Below are 22,599 nucleotides of genomic sequence, written 5' to 3'. Positions count from 1 at the left end.
AATATCTTGATGTTAAGTGCCTTGCTTTTCCTTCTCCATTCCTCATCGAAGGTCTCTTGGGCGACCTCTTGTCGTAGCTATTTTCTTACCAATTGTGACTAGAACATGGCTTCCTTGGAGTGCTCCTCCACTTTGGCTATTATTTTACTGGAATTCTCAAGTGCTTGTCCATGGCAAGATATTAGCTCCTCGAGGCTAGCAGCCAACAAATATTGCAATAAAAGTCTCTAAATTTCTGATTTTAAGGTTTTGATGATGAAGTGTTTGCTAGTCTATTGTATTCTTTAGTGCCTCTTACTTTTTATTGAAGGATTCCAATGTCTTCGCTTGGTTGTAGAATCTCTTCATGCATGTAATTATATATTCCTTGAGCTTGAGGCTAAACTCCTAGGTTGCATTGTTCTCTGTGGTAGCATCTTGCTAAGTGTATCTTCCTAGGCTTTTAGGATGCACCATGGGAGAAGCTCATCATGACCTATTGGAGAGGGGGATGAAGAAGGGCAGACCGTGAGCTTGAACTTTGTAGTGAGAATTTAATAAAAAGAACCTTGGGGGTCCAACCGGACAATTTGTCCTGGGGCAAATTGTACTATGATTGTATAGAGCTGAAAATCGAAGCTCAAAGTGTGATTGAATTGGTATTCAGAGCCAAGGCTCATAGACTCCTCAGGCTGTGACAAAATCCAGCAAGCAAGAAGGGATAACGGAGCTTCTGATGAGATTTGTAGAATTCTGATGAGATTTGTAGAATTCAGCAGAGAGTTGATTCGTCATTTCATTCTGTACCTTTGGGAGATTTCACGACTCACACCCAATTCACCATTGACGACCTTTGATTGCGCATTTCCTCTCACTCCTAAACCTTTTTCTCTACTCTGCTAGTCCTCTTCTTCATAGCATCTCGCTTTGCCTCGCTGCATCGCCTTAGCTTCGCCCCGCCCCGTCCCGCCTCTCACAGCTCAAATGAGAGAGAGAATTAATGCTCCAGTAGCTAGCTGTACGGCTCTCGTTCGTTTTTCCTCGCAAATGAGCTTCCTTGAGTTCGCGTTTTGACGAGCAATTTTGATATGGGTTTACCCAGAACATTGCTCCGCTCGAAAAAGTGGAGATTTGGTTCGGGCTGGGCTTTTGCTGAGTGTCCCAAAGATGGCGATCGTATTCGCAGATCACCAGCATTACAGTTCAGCGCCGCGGGAGCGGAATTCAGGCACGGTGTACCCAGAAAATGCGCTACCTACGATCGGGAACACGAATTCATTCAAAGAAGGCCAACAGAGGCGTGCTTGCCGAGTGCATGCAGCGAGATGTGTGGCAGATATCTTAATGATAATTTAGGAATTGATTTCGGTGCTCGAAGAAAATGGGACGTTGAGAGCGAGCAGTGCGGTAGAGTCGTCCGATGGACCAGCACGGTATCACTTCTTTCCTTGTTCTCTACTGATCAGTTGCAAAAGCTTTTAAATGCAGTACCATCCACCACGTGGTGACGGTACTATCAATGACATGAAGCGTTGTTCTTGCATTATTTCCAGGGAACTCGACCCAGCAGGCTTGGACTAGGATTGCCTGCCCAGTTCTCAACGTCATTGGCCCCAAAGGACGGAAACCCATCGTCTTCTTCGAACCCCTCTTCATTTGGGAAAAAGCCCCAGGCGGAGGGAAGATTGCATGAAGTATCCGACACGCCCGCGGCAGATCTACGCATATTGCGAAACCTTAGTTCCTATTTGTGGCCTAAAAACAACACCGAATTTCGCATGCGTCTCATCGTCTCCCTTGGTCTGTTGGTATCTGCCAAGGTATGAGTACTGGCATCTTACTGCTTTAGTCAAAAGTTTACTGGCTTTCTCCGAACGATAAAACTAAAGAACTTTTAAAAGAAATAAAAAGAAGACTAAAGTGCATACATTTAACCTCTTAAATTATTAAAGATCCGTCACAAAAACATAGTTGCCTGCCGAAATGGGGTCTCGAGCAATGGACATACGGATCTCCTACATCACATGCCAAGCCACGCAATGCTCCACATGATACATCACATGCCAAGTCTTGTCCCCAGAAACAAAAAAAAACTCAAATATGAGCCAAATGTAAGCTGAAGTCTAAGACTCAAAAGCCGAAACCCGGCACCGTGGTAGCTCTCTGGTGTGCTGCAAAGATATTGCGGATCTGCATCTGTCGGGCTGTCTCGCGTTGTGGAAGAGGACATGGTCTCCTCGATCTTTGGATCCGATGTGCCATGTCAAGAGTGATGCCTTGGCTCTGGCGATCTCCTTTGAGGAGAGCTGAGATAGGTTAGACCTCAATTGTGTGCTCTTTGGTCACTCTCCGTGTCGGTCTCTGTGTCCCTCGCTTGGTGGCACCATGTCTGCTCTCTCCCTTGATCCATACTGTCCTCATATCAGCTATCTCCTCCTCCACCAGTGTGCCCTGGAGCTGACTCGAATGCATAGAAGTCCATGACATGCCACTGTGCTCGTCTACCTCAGTATCCTGTGGCATTGTCATCTCCTGTTGATCTCTGATCTTGCAGTAGGATCTCTCTGTGTTGTCTCATCTCCATCAGGTATAGCCCAATACAGACCTGGTCTTGGAAGTGGATCAATCGTGAGAGTGGACCAAAGCCATGTCCCTCCTGGAAGAGGAAGTGGTATCTTCCCGGGATCTCATAATAGGCTGGGTGGGTGCATAGAAAATGCTCCTCTTTCTCAACCTCCCCCATCGTGCACAATCTGCAAGTCCTTTGCTCTTTGGTATACATGTAGCTCTCCTTGCCTCGATCATTAGCTGATGGGTTAAGACTCACATCTGTCCAATGGCAATCCTCAGTGCATGTGAGACACCTCTGTCCTCGAGGTACTGGGGCTGAGTCCACCTTCCGATACTCTTAGGAAATGGCTGAGATAGAATTGGAGGTTGGTGGGGAACTCCTGGTCTCCCCCCCAAGTCTGAGACGTATGGCGCTGGAGGAGATCTAGTCGTATGGTATGGTTAATCTCATCTTGTGGGATCGACTCTGGAGGTGCATCCATGCTGTACTGAAATGGGGGAAGCCGGTCCATTTGAATACCCTGTTTGGCAAACCATGCGGATACGAGTGCATACCATGATGTGCTGCCTCCGCTGTAAGAAATCCTAGATTTACTATATTTAGAAATGTGCTAAGGAACATAAAGAAGACTGAAAATAGCAGAGAACAAGGAATATTTGTATTGCTTGAGTGTCTGTAGTGTGTCATCCATACAGTTGGGCCTCTCTTATATAGAGAGTGAAGAGTCACACATGAAAAGGTGTGTACTCCAAAGTGTATGTGCATGAAGAGGTGTGTACCCCTTGTGAAGGGTGTGACCCTTGATGAGAGGGTACATTACAATAGAAGTGTCTCTTCAATAGAATGTCTCTTGTGAAGGGTTGTGCCTCATAGGAAGTGTCCCGTCGAAAGGGCATACCCTTCCACAAGTGTCCATTCATCAAACCATCCATAAGTCTAAGGTATAGAGAAAGGAATACGTCATAGATCGTGACATCCCCTCCCACTCAAAATAAGACCTTCGTGGAGATAATGAACTGATGTAGAAAATATCACGGTAAGTTCTGAAAATACTGCTGTAAAATGTCAGGGTACTGCTGTAAGTCTTCATCAGATTGCCAAGTAGCGTCGGAGTTGTCTAGATCTCGCCAAAGAACAAGGAATTCCATGATAAGTTGATGTCAAGTCTCTCGTTGTCGATGGTCCAGAATACGCTTAGGAATAAGGAGAACATAATCGTCTTCGATTTTTGGGACATAATCACCTGCAGGAGGAACTGCTTCATCGAATGGAATGTACGTCTTTAGCCAAGAAATATGAAATGTCGGATGGATTTTACCCCATGATGGTGGTAATTCCAATTTGTAACTTAAAGGTGAATTTTTCTTGACGATCCGGAAAGGTCCTTAGTATCTTGGTCGCAATTTAGGAAACACAGACTTAACCGTCTTATAGCGATGTGGGGCTACAAATAATAGCACCATGTCACCAGTGTCAAATTCCAGGTGATGTCTATGTTTGTTGGCAGACCGTTGATACCGCTCTTGCGCTTTTCGCATATGATCCCTAATGTCTTGCATTTCTTGAACCAGTTGATCAGCTAGGGCCACTCGATGTTGAAGCACAAAATTCGTTGGTACAATCGGAGTGTGTCCATAAGCTGCTTGGAATGGAGTCATGTTGATGGCACTATGGAAAGAGTTATTATAAGCAAACTCAAGGAGTGGTAGATACTCTTCCGAAGCTGCTAGGCGTGACTGAATATAATGTCGAAGCATTTCTTCCAGAACTTAGTTGACTCTTTCAGTCTGGCCATCTGATTCTGGGTGGTAGGCTGAACTGAACAGTAGAGTTGTACCCAAAGATTCGAACAGTGAAATCCAAAAGTGACTGGTAAACTTAGGATCTCTGTCGGATACGATATTCTTGGGCAATCCATGGTGTCGGAAGATGTGTTGTATGAAGAGTTTGGCGATGTCCGGAGCGTGTGCACTTCTTTTGCAAGCAACAAAGTGTGCCATTTTGGACAATCGATCAACAATTACCATAATCTGAGTGTTACCTCTGGAAGATCGTGGTAGTGTTGTAATGAAATCCATGGAAATACTTTCCCACCTTTCAGTTGGAACTGGAAGAGGCTGAAGAAGTCCTGTTGGAAGTCGTCGGCTTGCTTTCATTTGTTGACAAGATAAGCAAGATGTAACCATTTTGATGACGTCGCTTTTCATATGAGGCCAGTAGTATGTTGCACTGAGTAACCTATAAGTCTTGTTGATGCCTGGATGAGCAGCATAAGGAACTACATGATACTATTTTAACAAAAGACGTCGAACATCCTTGTCATGTGGTACACAGACGTGATCTTGATAATATAGAAAATCGTCCGTATAAGAATAGGATGAGAAAATCTTATGTTCGGAAGTCGAAGGTTGATCTTTTGAAAGAACTTGTATTGCTGTGCCGAAGTCTTTATCATTGAAATACTTCCCTTTGAATGAATTCGGAACATCCGCAGATAATGTAGAGATTACCATAGCTGATGCTAGAGTTAACCTGCTGAGAGCATCTGCAACTACATTGCGTAGTCCTGGAATGTACTCAATGGTCATGTGAAAGTTGGCCAGAAACTCAACCCAGCGTGCTTGTCGAGCGTTCATGACTGGCTGAGTAAAGATATACTTTAGAGAGTGATGGTCTGTCTTGACCACCGAGTCGGCTCCCATGAGATAATGTTTCCAAGAGCGATAAGCATGTACAACGGCAAGAAACTCCTTATCATAAATCGGGTATCGGGTTTGGATATCAGAATGTTTATGGCTGTCAAAAGCAATAACTCTGCCTTCTTGCATCAAGACTGCTCCTGTAGTGATGTCGGAAGCGTCGGTCATGACCTCAAATGGAAGGTTTGGGTCAGCAATAGCCATAACTGGTGTGGTAGTGAGTGCTTGCTTGAGTTGTTGGAAACTATACTGTGTTTTGGGAAGCCAGTGAAAAACTGCTGTGCTTTTCAATAATTCGGACATAGGAGCTGCGATTTCAGAAAACTGATAGACCTTTGTATGGTAGAAGTTTGCCAATCTGAGAAAAGAGTGGACATCATGAACATTCTTAGGAGTAGGCCAGTTTCGGATTACCTCGACCTTCTTGGGATCCACAGAGATGCCTTGAGCTGAAATAACATGTCCCAAATATTCGAGTTGGGTCTTGAAGAACTCTCTTCTCAATGTTGATGTAGAGAGAATTTGCGCGGAGAACTTCAAAAACTTGGTGAAGATGTTGTTTGTGCTCATGTAGGGATCTGCTGAAAACGAGGATGTCATCGAGGTAAACGATGATGAACTTATCGAGGAAAGGCCTGAAGATGTCGTTCATTAGTGTCATGAATGTGGCCGGGGCATTGTTTAACCCAAAAGGCATGACCAAACATTCATAGTGTCCATACTTTGTTCAAAAAGCTGTCTTGTACTCATCGCGTGCTCGTATGCGAATTTGATGATATCTTGAAAGAAGATCAATCTTTGAGAATTGTGTTGCGTGTAGAAGTTGATCGAAGAGGTCATCGATGCGAGGCAATGTCTAGGTACCCTTTTGTAGGGTGCTTGGTGCCAAAAGGTGTGCCTATTCTAAGGGGTGTGACCCTTGGAATACGTGTACCTTTTCATGAAGGGGTGTGACCCTGTTTTAAAAAGGGGTGTCCCCACACGAAAAGATGTGTCCTTTTTTCCACGATGGGGTGTGTCCCTTGGGTGAGGAGTCAAAACTCTTCATCAAAAGGTGTGTGTCCGATGGTGGAAAAGGTGCATCCCTTGGTTTTGGGACAGACCAAGCACATCAAAAGACATGATTTTTGTCGTGTCCATTCACATCAACTCGTGATGTGGGGGAGATGGAGAGGCCATTGATGACTTTAGGTGGGGTTGGCGCTAAAAAATTTTACGCTCATTCTCTCCATCTCTTCCATGCACAATGTGCGCGGATATCCTTCTAGCGAAAAGAGATGTATCAGATAGGCGCTAGAAGGTGGGGGGCATTTCCTACAGGCAGGAGTGAAATTTGCTCTGATACCACTGTAATAAATCCTAGATTTACTATATTTAGAAATGTGCTAAGGAACAAAAAGAAGACTGAAAATAGCAGAGAACAAGGAATATTTGTATTGCTCGAGTGTCTGTAGTGTGTCATCCATACAGTTGGGCATCTCTTATATAGAGAGTGAAGAGTCACACATGAAAAGGTGTGTACTCCAAAGTGTATGTGCATGAAGAAGTGTGTACCCCTTGTGAAGGGTGTGACCTTTGATGAGAGGGTACATTACAATAGAAGTGTCTCTTCAATAGAATGTCTCTTGTGAAGGGTTGTGCCTCATAGGAAGTGTTGCGTCGAAAGGGCATACCCTTCTACAAGTGTCCATTCATCAAACCATCCATAAGTCTAAGGTATAGAGAAAGGAATACGTCACAGATCGTGACATCCGCTCTCTACTAATTGTCTGGATGACTCTAGTGCTAGCCTTGACAATCTTTAGCCGGGTAGCTCCCAGACTCTATGGAGAAAGTCATCGTCTGAAAGATGGCATCGATCTGAAGTGGTGTCATGGCGAACCTTGCCTGTATGATGGAATGTGGGACTTAGGGCGTACTCCGAATCATCCTAGATCCCATGCTCGCTTGTAGCCTCTCGAATTTCTTCCACTGTCTGTGGGAGATAACATCCCTAGAAGGGTGCTGGATACATGGTAGCCGGCCTCACGAGGATGTAAAAAAGCCAGCCCTTCGTCGGTGGATCTTGAAAGTGAGCCTAGAAGCACTGTCTATCTAGTTGGGTTAGAGCGCCCCGTCCTCGTGTGAGTCGTGCCTTGGTTGCGTAGGTCATCGTGAAGACTGGTCCTATGAAAACTCCCCATAAGTATGTGCAGGACTGCACTATCTCCACTAACTCACCTCGGTAAGTGAAGCTCTGTTGATGAAGTACTACTCGTGAGGTGTTGAAGATCATAACCTTGGTCTTCCCAAGGTTAACTGTCAAGTCTGTCTCTCTGCAGAACACCTCTAGGACCTCTAGATGTCTCTGTAGTCCCTCTGCTGAATATGATATGAGGACTATGTCATCCGCATATAGTAGTATCTGTGTCATCAAATCAGAGCAAGTAGTGATCCCTTGCCTCCTATATAAAGGATGTGATCTCATGAATGTAGAACCTGAAAAGAGTTGGTGAAAGGGGGCAATCCCTGCTTCACCCCGATCGTGCTCTCAACCCAATCCGATAGGCCTCATGGGGCACGAACTCTCCTTCTGACAGACTCGTACAGGCTCATCCCCCCCCAAATCAAGATCTCTGGAATTTGCATCTCTTGTAGCCTCCTGTCTATGCGGAATCATGAGACAGTGTCGAAGGCCTTCCGAAAGTCTATAAAGCAAGCATAGACTTTCTGGCGTCTCCACCTTGCCTCCTCAATGATAGCCCTCAGGTTGAAGATGTGGTCTAGGGCGGAGTGCTGTCTCCGAAAACCTCCCTGACCTAAAGCCCTTTGTCGATGGGCCTCTGTGTGGCCATTGATCTCTCTCTAGTGCTGAACCATAAATCTTGGCCCAAGTGTGGCCAATCATGAGGGTATGGTAGTTCCTAGCGTCCATGGGATCCATGAATGAGAGAGAGAGAGAGAGAGAGAGAGAAAGAAAGAAAGAAAGAAAGTTTATTAAAGTCTTCGGGAGACGAAGGTCTATGAGACTAAAGATAACTGATACAATGAGCATAACGGTGGCGGTCTCAAAACGGGCCAGCCAACCGTTTCTACAAAAAAGAGGTTATGAAGGACGGTGTGTCTAGTCCTGATACAAAAAATATGTGTCTACCTCCAGATGATACAAAAAGGAAGGGGGGGGCACCAAAAATGGGGCAGAGGGGGGAGATACAGTATATATGTGCAGGTGGTGATCGTCAGAGACCAATCATAGAGTGTTCGTCAAATGGGAGGCCGGAAAAAACCCTGCGATAGATGATTAGCCTCTGACGTCACGCGGCCTAGTCGAGCTCGGTCGTCGGGGGCAACAGTAACCCCGGTGGGGCGGGCAGAGAGCAGAGACGAGATGTCATGGACCCGGATGTGTGAGTCTGTCCGCTGGCGCAGCTGTCGTGGCTCTGGCTCTCGCTCACGTCCGCGTCGTCGGCTAGACTGAGGAGAGGTATCCTGTGACTGGAAGAAATCAGTGATGGGCCGCTGGGTGTCCTCACACTGTGTGTGCTGCTCGTGTCGTCGTGCTCGGAGAGAGGTATCTCGGTGGCGAGTCATCTCATGTAAGAAAGCGGCTAGGCATTGCTGATCCGGGAACTGCAGCATGTGTGGGAGGGGGCCGACTCCGTCGCGGAAGAGGTAGTGGTACCGGCCTCGAATGGCATAATAGATAGGACATCTGAAAGCAAAGTGCTCCTCCGACTCGATCTCCAGCAAGTCGCAAAGTGGGCAAAGGCGGCCCTCTCGTGGGATACCCTCTGCGCGTTCGCTCTCGATCCGTAATCGGTGTGACGAGACCCTAAACTGACCGAGGGAGATCCGAGAGAGAGAGAGAGAGAGAGAGAGAGAGAGAGAGAGAGAGAGAGAGAGGTGTATTAACATCTCCGAGAGGCCTCGCGGGCCTATGAGACAAAGTACATAATCAAATGTGACACATACTCATACAAGCCACAAAGGGCTGAGGCAAAGGGCACACTCGGACCCTTTGTTGGTACAACACTAAAATAAGAGATACAAAACATGTAAACTCCAAATCTAGAAGTAATGACCAATAGCTGTACTCAATCAATCTTTGTTAAGGACTCAGAAGACATATCCAGGTGCCATTGTCTCCGAGCTCTCTGTATCTAGTGGGCCATATAAATAGTACCACCTCTGGTCGGCCAATCTCCTCCTACTAGAACAGTAAGAGGCTGAACCTCCTTCGCGCGCGCTCTAGTCTGTCGTTGCATCATGGGTGGCCCAGTGTCTCTGGCTGTCTCCCCCCGTCGTCATCTCGTCTCACTGGTCCATACTACCCTCATGTCGTCAATCTCCTCATCCTCTATCTTGACATGTCCAAGGCCAGACTCGATTGTGCAGAAATATGTGACGTGTCGTCGAACTCGATCCACAGCCCCCTGCTGAATCGCCCTCTCTCCCTCTATGATTTGATGAAGGAGGGTTTCTCTGTGACGTCTCATCTCCATCAAGTACAGACTGATGCAGCATGGGCTGAAGCAAAGGGCTCACTAAGGCCCTTGCTGAATGCTAAAGTGCTAAGCTAGTGAACAAAATAGCAAAATAGCATCAGGTGCTCAGAGCTAATGCTTCAAGTACATGCATAGGCTCCATGTATCCAGCACCATGGTGGCTCTCTGATGGGATATGAAGAGCTCTTGTCTCTGTGTCTGTCGAGCTGTCTCTCGGGGTGACGGAGAGAGAAAGAAAGAAAGAAAGAAAGTGTATTATTGTCCACTAAAGGCCAAAATGGGCCCATGGGACATCAAGAACTCTGCATACAAGATAGCACAAAATCAACGTGCCACAAAGAAGAGGCATCGTCGAATATCATCTAAGTGCTACGCAATACAATGCAAGTGAAAGTACATCTGAGGGACCACCAAGCTTACAGTGAATACCAAAATCCAATTGGAACGCCTAAAAGATTCCCAATACTAATCCTAATGAAAATATTTCTACTATGCAGATACATCAGAATTGAAGAGAGTGGACCAAAACTGTGTCCATCCTGAAAGAGGCTAGTCTCAATCTCCCCCAGTGTGCATAGCCTGTAGATCTGCTGCTCTCTAGGTATACTTGCAACTCTACTGGCCTCAATCCCCAGCTGATGTGACGAGATCCACATTTGTCCAATGGCAATCCTCAGTGCATGTGAGACTCCTTTGTCCTCAAGGTACTAGGGTCTGATGATGAGTTCATCCTTTGATAATCTTAAGAAGAGGTCAAGATAGAACTAGACCTTGGTAGGGAGCGTGTGGTCCCCCCCCCCAAGCTTGTGATGTATGTAACTGGAGGAGGTCTAACCGTAAATACTGTTAAACTCATCTTGAGGGATCGGCTCGGGTGGTGCATCCATGTTGTACTGGAAGGGGGGAAGCCGGTCCATTTGGATACCATGACCGGCAAACCATGTGGATACACGTGCATACCACTGCGTCGGTCCCACTCTCTACTAACCGTATGGATGTCTCTAATGCTAGTCTCGGTAATCTCTAGTGAGGTAAGGCCCATACTCTGTGGAGGAAAGTCACTGTCTGGAAAAGGGCATCAATTTGAAGAGGTGTCATGGCGAACTCTGTTTGCACTCTCTGATGGGGGGTTGAGGGCTTACTCCGAATGATCCTAGAACCATAGTCACCTGTAGCTGCTCAAATCTCCTCCACGCCGTTGTTGGAAGGTCACTCATCCTAAAAGGTGCTGCATACATGATAGTCGGTCTCACTAGTGTGTCAAAAAGCCAGCCCTTCGTCGAGCGGGTCTTGAAAATGTGCCTGAAAGCACTGTCTCTCAAGTTGGGCTAGAGCTCCCTGTCCACGTGTGAGCGGTGCCCTGGCTGCATGAATCATCCTGAATACTTGAGAAAACTGTCCCCAAGTATTTTTATGGTCTCCACTGGCTCGCGTGAAGCTATGCCGAGGTAGCATAGTGCGTGAGGTGTTGAAGATCATGACCTTGGTCTTCCCAAGGTTGAGTGTCAAGTCTCTCTCAACACCTTGAACGCCCATAGGCTACTTTGATCACGGAGGCAGGAGCATATCTCTCCCTTGACAAACCCCTCATAGAGCTCCATCATGGAGTTCTTTCTGCCAAACCACAGGGACCCCCACAGGGCGAGACCTCGACATGATCGTGACCTAGAGCCAGCGATTCGACAGCTCAGACAGAGGGTTGATGCACAGATTTCACTTGGGGATATACCCTCCCTGTTCAGAGTTGGATCCCGGCTGACAGGGGTTACTGTAGCTCGTTAGATGCAGAGTTATGACCAGGAGACCTCATAGGGCAACACCTGTGAGCGGGTGACAACACCCTATTGCCGCGTTCATGCCACCTCGCCCACCTTGATGTCCTTATGATGATGTTGTTGATGATGATGATGATGCTGCTGCTGCTAAGATTGATATGTAGTCGACCACTGACATGACTATGTTGTACTTAGTACTTACTATTTTGCATTTTTTGCATTTTTGCATTGGTGTGGATGCTCGTTTAGTAGCTCCACCCTCACAGCTCATTTGTACCAGGTTTTTCACAGACTCATAGACCCATCGGTCTTCTGAAGACTTTAATAAAATTTCTCTCTCTCTCTCTCTCTCTCTCTCTCTCTCTCTTTGAAGACTTTAATAAAATTTCTGAAGACTTTAATAAAATCTCTCTCTCTCTCTCTCTCTCTCTCTCTCTCTCTCTCTCCCTTGGCCAGCTTAGAGTCTCTTCGCATCAGCTCGAGATAGAGGCTGGTAGGATGCGACGCATGGAGGATGGACGGCGTCCAGGCCGAGAGACCAAGATCTGCCCTTGTTGCACCATGGGAGAGGTGGAGTCAGAGGAGCACTTCATTTGCAGATGCCCGCTATATTATGAGATCAGAGGGAGATTCCACTATCTCTTCACGGATGGCTTTGGACCTCTCTCACGAGTGATGGATTATGAGGATCAGCATTGCCTAGCTCTTTATGTCAGGGAGGCCACTATGCTTCGACGACACTACCTCAGAGACCATCAGCACAGACCGGAGCGTGATAGAGCCCAGCCCGATAGAGCTCAGACACACGCTATACCAGATGACAGGTATCAGGAGGAGCACGAGGAGGTCAGAGCTCACACAGGACACATGTCTCCACCCTGTGGATGTACATATGAGATGGTTTGTAGACGCCACAGGATCTTGTTACATAGGGGACGTACTCGCCGCTTCATCTCCAGACGATCCAGGATGATGGCAGCTTTTCGGAGGAGACTTACTCATGGAGATCTCGCCCCACCAGCCGCTCACCTCACTTTTGCTCAGATTTGTACTCTCATAGCAGGAGGCAGAGTCGATGGACAGGATTTCCAGTATTATTTTGGTTCTCAGACTCCGTGATACATGGACTTGTATCTTTGCATTGACATATTGTACTCATCCCCCCATTTTGCACCCAGGGGCGGTTTCCTTGCATCTAGCTTACTTTCTATTTAGGCTCGGATTTGACAGTATGTACTTTCACTTGCATTGTATTGCGTAGCACTTAGATGATATTCGACGATGCCTCTTCTTTGTGGCACGTTGATTTTGTGCTATCTTGTACGCAGAGTTCTTGATGTCCCATGGGCCCATTTTGGCCTTTAGTGGACAATAATACACTTTCTTTCTTTCTTTCTTTCTCTCTCTGCAGTTTTAGAGAGGGAATTCAGCAGTCATACAAAGGCTTGGAGGCAACGGGCACTAGGACAGGCAAGATTCCGGAGACATCACTCTACCCTAGATCACATCTTCACTATGAGGGCTATCATTCAGGAGGTGAGGTCTAGACACCAAAAAGTCTACACATGCTTTGTAGACTTTCGGAAGGCTTTTGACAGTGTTCCACAATCCCGCATGATCAGGAGATTACAGGAGTTGCAGATTCCAGAGACACTTGTATTGGGGGTGATGAGCCTATATGAGTTAGTCACCAGGTGGCCTATCGGATTGGGTCGAGAGTACGATCGGAGTGAAGCAGGGCCTCCCCCTCTCACCGACTCTCTTTGGGCTGTACATTGATGGGATTACCTCCTTCATAGACCGCCTAGGAGGCGAAGGATCACTACTAGCTGCTCATGATACAGATATTGCTATACGCTGATGACATAGTCCTTATCTCATCCTCAATGGAGGGGCTGTAGAGACATTTGGAGGCCCTAGAGGTGTTCTGTAGAGAGAGAGACGTGACAGTCAACCATGGGAAGACCAAGGTTATGATCTTCAACACCTCACATGCAGTGATTCGTTGACTTAGCTTCACTTATCGAGACGAGCTAGTGGAGATAGTGGATTCCTACACATATTTGGGAGCAGTCTTCACAAGTCCCCTTTCACTATGACACATGCAACCCATACATGACTCACACGGGGACGGGGTGCTCTAGCCCGATTGGAGAGACAGTGCTTCCAGACAGACTTTCAGGATCCATCGACGAAGTGCTGACTTTCGATACGCTAGTGCGACCGATTGCCATGTATGCAGCCCCCTTCTGGGGATGGGATCTACGGATAGGAGTGTGGAGGAGATTTGAGCGGCTACAGGTGACCATGGGATCTAGGATGATTCGGAGCAACCTCTCGGTCCCGCATGAGATAGTACAGGCAGAGTTTGCCATGACGCCACTACAGATCGATGCCATCTTTTAGACAGTGACATTCATTCATAGAGTCTCGGACTTGGCTCATTGGAGACTACTGAGGCTGGCTCTGGAGTCATCAAGACGACTAGCTAAGAGAGTGGGGCGGACACATGGTATGCACGTATATCCACGCCAGACATGGGATTTAGATGGACAGGCTCCCTCCCTTTCAATATAGTATGGATGCACCCCCTGAGTCAATCCTGCGAGATGAGATTAATTGTATCATATGGTTAGATCTTCTCTAGCTCCACATGTCTGGGGGTTCAGGAGCTCCCCACAAAGACCTAGCTCTACCGTGACCATTTGCTGAACGTCTTGGGGGAGGGATTCATCATCAGATTCCTGTATCTCGAGGACAGAAGAGTCTCACATGCACTGAGGATCGCCATTGGGCAGATGCGGGTTTCATCATATCAGCTGAGGATTGAGACAGGGAGAGCAACACGTATACCCAGAGAGCAGCGGACCTGCATGCTGTGCACACTGGGAGTGGTTGAGAAAGAGGAACGCTTTCTCTACGCCTGCCCAGACTACTACGAGATCAGGGGGCGATACCACTGTCTCTATCAGGATGGGAGTGGCTTCGGTCCACTATCACGATTGATCCACTTCCATAACCATGTCTTCATTGGGATCTATATGTGCTTGAGATGCGCCGACACAGGGAGACCCTGCTACGATAGATTAGAGAGCAAAAGAAGGCGACCAGAGCACAGGATACCGAGGTTGACCAGACACAATGACATGTCACATATTTCTATGCATTTGAGTCAGCTCCAGGACACAGTGGAGTGGAGGAGGAGCTAGCTGATATGCGGGCAGTCTAGATTACTGAGAGAGGATTGCAGAGGCCATCCGAGACACGGAGAGCGACCAGAGCACACTCGATTGAGGTTTGTCCTATCATAGCGTTCCTTAGAGGGGACCGTTCGAGACGAGGGGTCACTCTGAACATAGCTCAGTGGGTTCAGAGATCGAGGAGACCATGCTCCCCTCCGCCACCACAACATGAGAGAGCCAGACGAGACATTTTCACCGCTCATAGACGAGCCAACAGAGTGCCGGGTTTGGGATTCTGAGTTCCAGCTCCAGCTCTCAGCTTGCTCCAGATAGGAGATAGCACATGATATGGTATGATATGATATGTTTCATACTTGATTTTGCTTGAGCTAGTGAGCTCTCTTTATTTCAGCATAGTACTCAGCAAGGGCCGTAGCGCGCCCTTTGCTCCAGCCCTTTGTGGCTTGTATGAGTTTTTTCCTTTTGGTGTACTCTGCACTTTGTCCCATAGGCCCGCGAGGCCTCTGGACGTTAGCATATCTTTCTTTCTTTCTTTCTTCTCTCGCTCTCTCTCTCTCTCTCTCTCTCCGCTCAGCCTCTACACTCTTTAGTTTTTTCTATTGTATCCAGGGTTTTTTGCTCTCTCTCTCTTTCCCCGCTCAGCCTCTTCGCCTCTCTCTCTCTCTCTCTCTCTCTCTCTGAGGTCGTACAACAGGTCGCCGTACAGCAGCACCGTACAGTAGGTCGCCGTACACTGCTCGTCGCCGTCGTCCGTACAGCAGTCGTCACCTCCGTACATAGCCGCCGCCTCCGTACAACCTGTTACCCCCGGCTGAGCTGAGCCCTTGGCTCAGCCTGGGGGGTTAGCTTCAGTGAAGGGCTTGGAGAATGGCTATAGCACGCAATAAGAAGATACTATGCATTGGAGGGCTTCCCAAGGATTGCCTTGGCCCTTAGAGGATTACACAGCAGACGAGGAGAGGATTGCATGTCTCAAGAAGGAAATACCACAAGTAGAGTGGGATCATAATGATATCAGCTGTGTCTCCCAAACATGAATGCAAGTACAAGTGTTTTTCAAGGAGAGAGCGGGAAGAATTAAGGTTCTTTGACAGACAAACAAGTTGAAGGGCACAAGGATTTGGGTCTCTGAAGAACTCACCTTACGAGCTCACCAAAATGAAGGATGCACGTAAAGCTGGAAAATGGGCTGTGTATCGAGATGGAATAACACTAATTATAGATTTCAAATCTAAACCTAAAGAGTCTCAGTCTTAAACTGATGTTATGAAGGCCACTTCTATTAGTTTTATAGTCCTAGTATGTATCGGTGTGATATAATAATCGAGCTGAGATGCCATGTGCACTCCTCGACCCTTTGGCTTATCCAGATGTTGTAAGTCTTTTTGACATTTTGTACTTTGTCCCATAGACCCGTGAGGTCTCTTGCAGACGTTAATATGACTTTCTCTCTCTCTCTCTCTCTCTCTCTCTCTCTCTTCCTTCCTCTTCCTCCCCTCCCCTAGTCCCTACCCATCCTCTTCCTTCCTCTTCCTCCCCTTCCCTATTCCCTACCCAGCCTCCTCCCTCCTCTTCTTCCCCTCCCCTAGTCCCTACCCAGCTTCTTCCCACCTCTCCCCACCGACCCTCCCTTTCAGCCCCTTCCTCCCCTAGTGTAGGCTCTTCTTCGGTCCCTGACTCCCTACTTCCTTCTACCGGATCTCTCTCTTCAGGACCTCCATTTTCTGCACCCCTCCTTTACTCACCTTCTTACCCTCTTACCCCCTCATCCTTGTACCCCCTCTCCCCTTCACCCTCCACAGTGGAAGCAGTCCTGGCAGATAATCTGCGATTGAGAGATTTAGTTATGCAGTGCATGGAGACTTGCAGACTTCAGGGCGCTGCGATTCAGTCTCTCACAGCACAGATACACACACTGACTGATCAGCTATCGACAGTTGAGAGTCATAGATTTGATCAGGACTCCCATATTCGCCAGCTTCATACCAGAGATATTGATCGGGACATCCAGTTACGGACACATGCTGAGCGCATAGTGCAGCTGGAGGCACGCATTCAGGAGCATGTTGTGGCATGCGATGATCGCCTCCAGCAGCTGCATGTAGCTCCTCCAGCTAGTGCAGCAGTTGAGGAGAGGTTGGCCACACTGCAGACAGAGGTACAAAAGACCTCAGAGTGGGTGGACGTTGTGCGTAGAGCCCCACAGGCCCAGCAGACCACAGTCTCTGAGACTATTGCCGAGAGTCAGCGGCGAGCTCAGAAGGCCCTCAACATCCGCATCCGCGGAGTTGAGCGATCAGATACGAGATCAGCCATGGATCAGGCGACAGATTTCATATATGGGACACTCGGAGTTCAGGATCATGGCATAGTAGCTGCATATCGAGTGGGCCGGGATCCAGCACGGCACCAGCCACTTATCATCAGATTCAGAGATGCTGAGGCCCGTCTCGCAGTATTACGAAGGAGATCCAGATTGAGGGACCATCCACAGATTCACATGGATGAGGACCTTACAGCTCTTCAGTGGGAGGAGCATAGACGTCTCATTGCACAGAGGGATGTAGCCCGTCGTGAGGGCAAGTGGGCCGTGATCAGAGAGGGCAGACTTTTGATAGGAGCTATGCGATCTAGACCGGCTGGAGCCCACAGTTGACGACACGAGGCCTATGGGACACGTAGTCTGCCAGATAGCTTGAGTTTCGCAGTTTGGAACTGTAATGGTTCCCTCACAGCTCAGCCTGGCAACTTACGAGAGGCCTTTTTTGATCAGGACATCGTCTTCTTTACAGAGACCCATGAGAGCCCAGAGAGAGGCTTGCCGCAGGTGACAGGGTATGCCTGGGAGTCTGTCTTTCGACAGCAGACTAGACGATCAGGAGGAGTCAGAGGATCTGGCGGTGTGGCAGTTCTTTATAGAGAGCATCTCAGATCGATACTCACAGTCATGAGGAGAGACCATCGGGCCAGATATCTTTGGGTACGGATCAGGAGACCCCCCCTGAGAGACTTGTTTATTGCAGTATGCTACTTTCCCCCGAGACAGTCTCGTTATGCCTCAGATGGACCAGGACAGTCACCTTTTGAGGATTTGTCAGCCGATGTATTGGAGTACTCACGCCGCGGAGAGGTCATCCTTTTAGGAGACTTCAACGCGAGGACATCAGACAGACAGGCAGAGATTTTGGACTTTGCTGAGGATCCAGTCTTAGTTCCAGCTGCCCCAGATAAGAGTTTTCCACGTTTATCTTCAGATAGAGGGGTAGAGGTGACAGATCAGGGACATCGCCTATTGGAGCTTCTCTCATCGCACGGCATGGTCATTTATAATGGACTTCGACAGTGGCCGCATTCATCCACAGCCACATGTTTTCCCTTCGCGGGTGGTGGTACGAGCGTCATTGATTACGTCTTGGGTCCCCCGACTTTAATCCCTTTTGTACATAACCTCACAGTCGACCCTTTTATGCCTTCAGCTGATCATGCACGTCTGCACTTTATTCTTACCCAGATTCCTCATGCCCCCCCTTCTAGACATCATGAGCGTCAGCCATACTATGAGGTTCATTTTGACCACCAGTTTGATGATATTTATAGCCAGCACCTGAGTGGTCTTCTCCGTCCGCACCTTCTCGATGCCCTACCCTTCCTCCACACAGGATCGGTGGGACCTTGTACATACCTCCATCATCTCGGCAGCCCACAAGTCCTTCCCCGTCACTTGCCACACATCCAGTCCTCCACCAGTCGGTCTTGTGCCTTGTAATGGATGGTATGATGAGGAGTGTAAAGAACTCCGCAGGAAGCTTCGCCTTGAGACACAGGATAAGTCTCCCCTCCTCATTGAGACCAAGAAGAGTTACAAGCGTTTGGTGCGACGCAAAAAGTGCCAATTTCTAGCCCGGAATGAGGAGGAGCTGAGAAGTTTACTTTTCAGCTGTGATTCCAAGGAATTCTGGAAGAAATTCCTTCGCTTGAAATCTCAAACTCCTCTTACAGACCCGCAGGTTTGGCTTGCCTATACTTCCACTTTATATGATATTCCAGACCAGCCACAGATCGACTTATCCCATGTGCCTAGACCCACCTCCTCTGCCTTATTCTCATCCAATAGTGTCCGAGCAGCAGCTCATCGTTTGAAGACTGGGAGAGCTAAGGACCATGATGGATTGCAAGCGGAGTATGTAATCCATGGGATTGATGCCTTAGCTACAGTCCTCTCCCGTCTTTTTAACGAGTCCATTTGTACAGGTCTTCCACCTAGTTGGCTAGAAAATACTATAGTACCCATACACAAGTCGGGGGATCCTTTGGAGGCGTCGAACTACAGGACCATTATGATTGGCCATGTCATGGCCAAGATTTATGCGACCATTCTAGAAGGACATATAAATGACCATGCCGAGGCGACAGGCATGAGAGCTAGAGGGCAGGCAGGATTTCGTGCAGAGCACTCGACTCTAGATCATATCTTCATACTCAGGGCTTTGATTGAGGAGGCGAAGTCACGTAAGCAACGGCTCTATTGTTGCTTCGTGGACTTCAGAAAGGCATTTGACACTGTGCCGCGTTTCAGACTCTTCCAACGACTTCGTGACTTGGGATTCAATGGGGAGATTCAATGGGCGATCATGGCCTTGTATGAGAGAGTCACAGGTAGAGTCAGGACACGGGCGGGGCTGTCGGCGGAAGTACGCAGTACGATAGGGGTGAAGCAGGGGTGTCCTTTGTCTCCGACACTCTTTGGTCTCTATATCGATGAGTTAGAGATGTACATACAGACGATGGGTGGTACAGGTTCTTTACTGGCAGGATCCACGATACCGATTCTCCTCTATGCAGATGACGTGGTTCTTATTTCTTCCTCCCAGCAGGGTTTACAGGCACATCTCCATGCACTCCACAGCTTTTGTCAGGACAGAGGGTTGTCTGTAAACCTTGGGAAGACCAAAGTCATGGTCTTCAACACGTCATACCAGGTTTATAGGAGAGGCGAGTTCTCTTTCACATTTGATGGGCAGGAGGTGGAGCTAGTCAGGGAGTATACATATTTGGGTGCCACATTTAGAGGTCCAGTCTTCACCATGACGCATGCAGCACGAGATAGGATCAGTAGAGGGTATGCCGCCTTAGCTCTTCTCGAGAGGCAGTGTGCACAGTCACATTTTTAGCATCCCGACACGAAGTCCTTACTTTTCGATACGCTGGTGAGACCTGCAGTCATGTATGCTAGCCCCTTTTGGGCAGGAGATCTCAGTGTTGCAGATTGGAGACGAGTAGAGAGGTTACAGATCATCATGTTCTCCAGATTGAAGCCCACGGTACCGCATCAGATTACGTTCGCAGAGTTCGGAGCTACACCCCTAGCGCTAGATGCAGCATTTCAGTCAGTTACATACTTGCATAGGATCAGGGCGCTCGGAGACTCAACAGCAGGCAGAGCACGATTACTGTGGCTAGCACTGACATCCTCGTAGATGTTAGCGGAGAGAGGTCATACTTTTTGTTGGTACCACACACTCTACACATGGCTCACCTCGCTGGGCTTGGATATGGATAGGCTGCCACCATTTCGATACAGCATAGATGCCCCTCGCCTCCCTCTCACTCGACATGAGCTCAGCCAGGTTATCAGGGCAGATTTGTTGCAGCTACACACGTTTCGCACTTGGGTTCATCCCACGGAGCTTCCTACGAAGATGGCCACATATCGTGACCATTTTCTCAGGATTTTAGAGGATGGCTTCATCATATCCCCAGGATATATCGGCGTTCATATGTCGCACTCACTCAGGATTGCCTTTGGCCAGCTTAGGGTATCTTCCCACAGATTAGACGTTAAGGCCGGCAGGATGCGTCGTACAGCTACCGGACATAGACCCAAGCGAGAGACTAGGATATGCCCTTGTTGCACTATGGGGGAGGTGGAGACTGAGGAGCACTTTGTTTGCAGATGCCCTTTATATTATGAGATCCGTGGCAGATTTCACTGTTTATTTGGGCATGGATTTGGACCTCTCTCTCGGATTATGGAGTATGAGGATCAGTATTGCTTAGCGTTGTTCATCAGGGAGATCACCAGATACAGAGAGAGATTCCTCAGAGAGCACCGTGGCATCCCTGCCAGAGACCTGGTTATTCATGAGGAGCAGGACGAGGCGCAGGACCATGAGCACAGAGATAGCCCATCTTGCCAGAGAGCACCGATGGTTCCACCCCGAGGATGTACATATGACATGATCCGGCAGCACCGCAAGATGATCTTACACAGAGGCCGTACCCGTCGCTTTATTTCTAGACGACGGAGGATGATGGCAGATTTTCGGAGGAGATTCGTCCATGGAGACTTGGCACCGCCAGCAGCCCATTTGACACTTGCCCAGATCTTCACACTCATGGCAGGAGGCATGGTCGATGGCCATGACTTCCATCATTTCTTTGGATCACAGACCCCTTAGGGAAGACGATGTTCCTCATATTTCATATTTTACATTTTGTATCTAGGCATTTTTGGTACTCTATTTCATTTCATTTTGCATCTAGGATTTTTGTAGCCATTTTTGGCATCTTAGCACGATGAGGCCACCTAGTTGGCGCATCGTTGATGATGTATTTTCCTTTCGGATGATTTTGTGTCCCATAGGCCATGTATGGCCTTCCGTGGACCTTTAATAAAATTTCTTTCTTTCTTTCTTTCTCTCTCTCTTCATAGCTCACGGAGAGCCACCATGGTGCTGGGCTTCCGCTTTGAGTCCCTCTCAGTTTGCTTTAGTCTGTAATCGTTTCTTGAGCTCGTCAGATCAGTATAGATTAGTACTCAGCAAGGCCCCTACCGCGCCCTTTGCTCCAGCCCATTGAGGCTTGTATGCGTTTTCTTTTCGTGCACTTTGTCCCATAGGCTCGTGAGGCCTCCTAGATCATTCAGGCTGAGTTTGGGTCTCCACCGCTACAGCTTGATGCAGCATTTCAGCTCAATACCTACCTAAATCGAGTCAAGGCATATGTAGATCACACCACTGGACGCAACAGATTACCGTGGTTGGCATTGTCCTCTTCCATGACGCTATTAGAGGTAGGTGACCAGAGATGTTGGTTTGCACACACAGTGAAATGGTTTAAGCGACTAGGGTTACATATGGATAGACTTCCTCCCTTTCAGTACAGCCTTGATGCACCGTTTTCCCCACTCAGATACCATGAGGTCAACAAGGTCATACGTGAGGATCTCCTTCAGCTACACACATTCCGAACCTGGTTGGAACCAACTGAGCTCCTTGTGAAGTTCAACTTCTACAGGGATCACTGCCTATATATCTGGGATGAGGGATTTATTGATCCACGAGGATATACATGGATTCATTTACCATAGTCATTGAGGATCGCCATTAGGCAGTTCCGGGTCTCTTCACATAGACTCCGTATTGAGAGTGGTTGGGCAGAGGATCTAACGCTTATGCACTTTGTATGGCCTACATGAGGTTGAGCCAGAGGAGCATTTCATCTTCAGATGGCCGGTTTACTATGAGATTAGAGGACGATTTTATTGTTAATTTAGAGAGCTTTGGGTTGTTATCTCGATTTCTCTCTTTCCTTGATCAGAGATGTTTGGTCACGTTCATTCATGAGGTAGTTAGGCATCGTGAGCACCTACTCCGAGCTCAGAGACAGGAGGGTACCACTATAGACTCCTCTCAGAGCAGGATCACCGAGTTCTTCCAGTCGGATGACATGGATTTCCCTCCTACAGGCCCTAGGCATGATCGGGACCTAGAGCCAGTGACACGGCAGCTCAGGCAGAGGGTTGATGCATATATTACACTCGGGTATATTCCGTCCATGTTTAGAGTGGGAGCTCAACCGACTGGGGTGACTGTCGCCCTTGTTAGA

The 22,599-nt window shown here is 48.0% G+C and overlaps 1 protein-coding gene across 1 annotated transcript in view; it reads left to right on the top strand.

Annotated features, from left to right (window-relative positions):
* Positions 1-647: 647 nt before the first annotated feature.
* The window catches only part of LOC147904554 (ABC transporter B family member 25, mitochondrial-like), a 202,333-nt gene continuing 180,381 nt past the window's right edge, over positions 648-22,599 (top strand). The window contains exons 1-2 of the mRNA XM_087387273.1: positions 648-1,412; positions 1,533-1,799. Of these exons, the coding sequence (XP_087243399.1) occupies positions 1,068-1,412; positions 1,533-1,799 (612 nt within the window). The 5' untranslated portion in view covers positions 648-1,067. The remainder of the gene's footprint in view (positions 1,413-1,532; positions 1,800-22,599) is intronic.

The sequence above is a fragment of the Dipteris shenzhenensis genome, chromosome 2 (genome assembly GCF_047967505.1).
Source record: "Dipteris shenzhenensis isolate YYH24624 ecotype China chromosome 2, Dip_SZ_1.0, whole genome shotgun sequence".
NCBI lineage: Eukaryota > Viridiplantae > Streptophyta > Polypodiopsida > Gleicheniales > Dipteridaceae > Dipteris > Dipteris shenzhenensis.
This window is presented reverse-complemented; position numbering and strand designations above follow the sequence as displayed.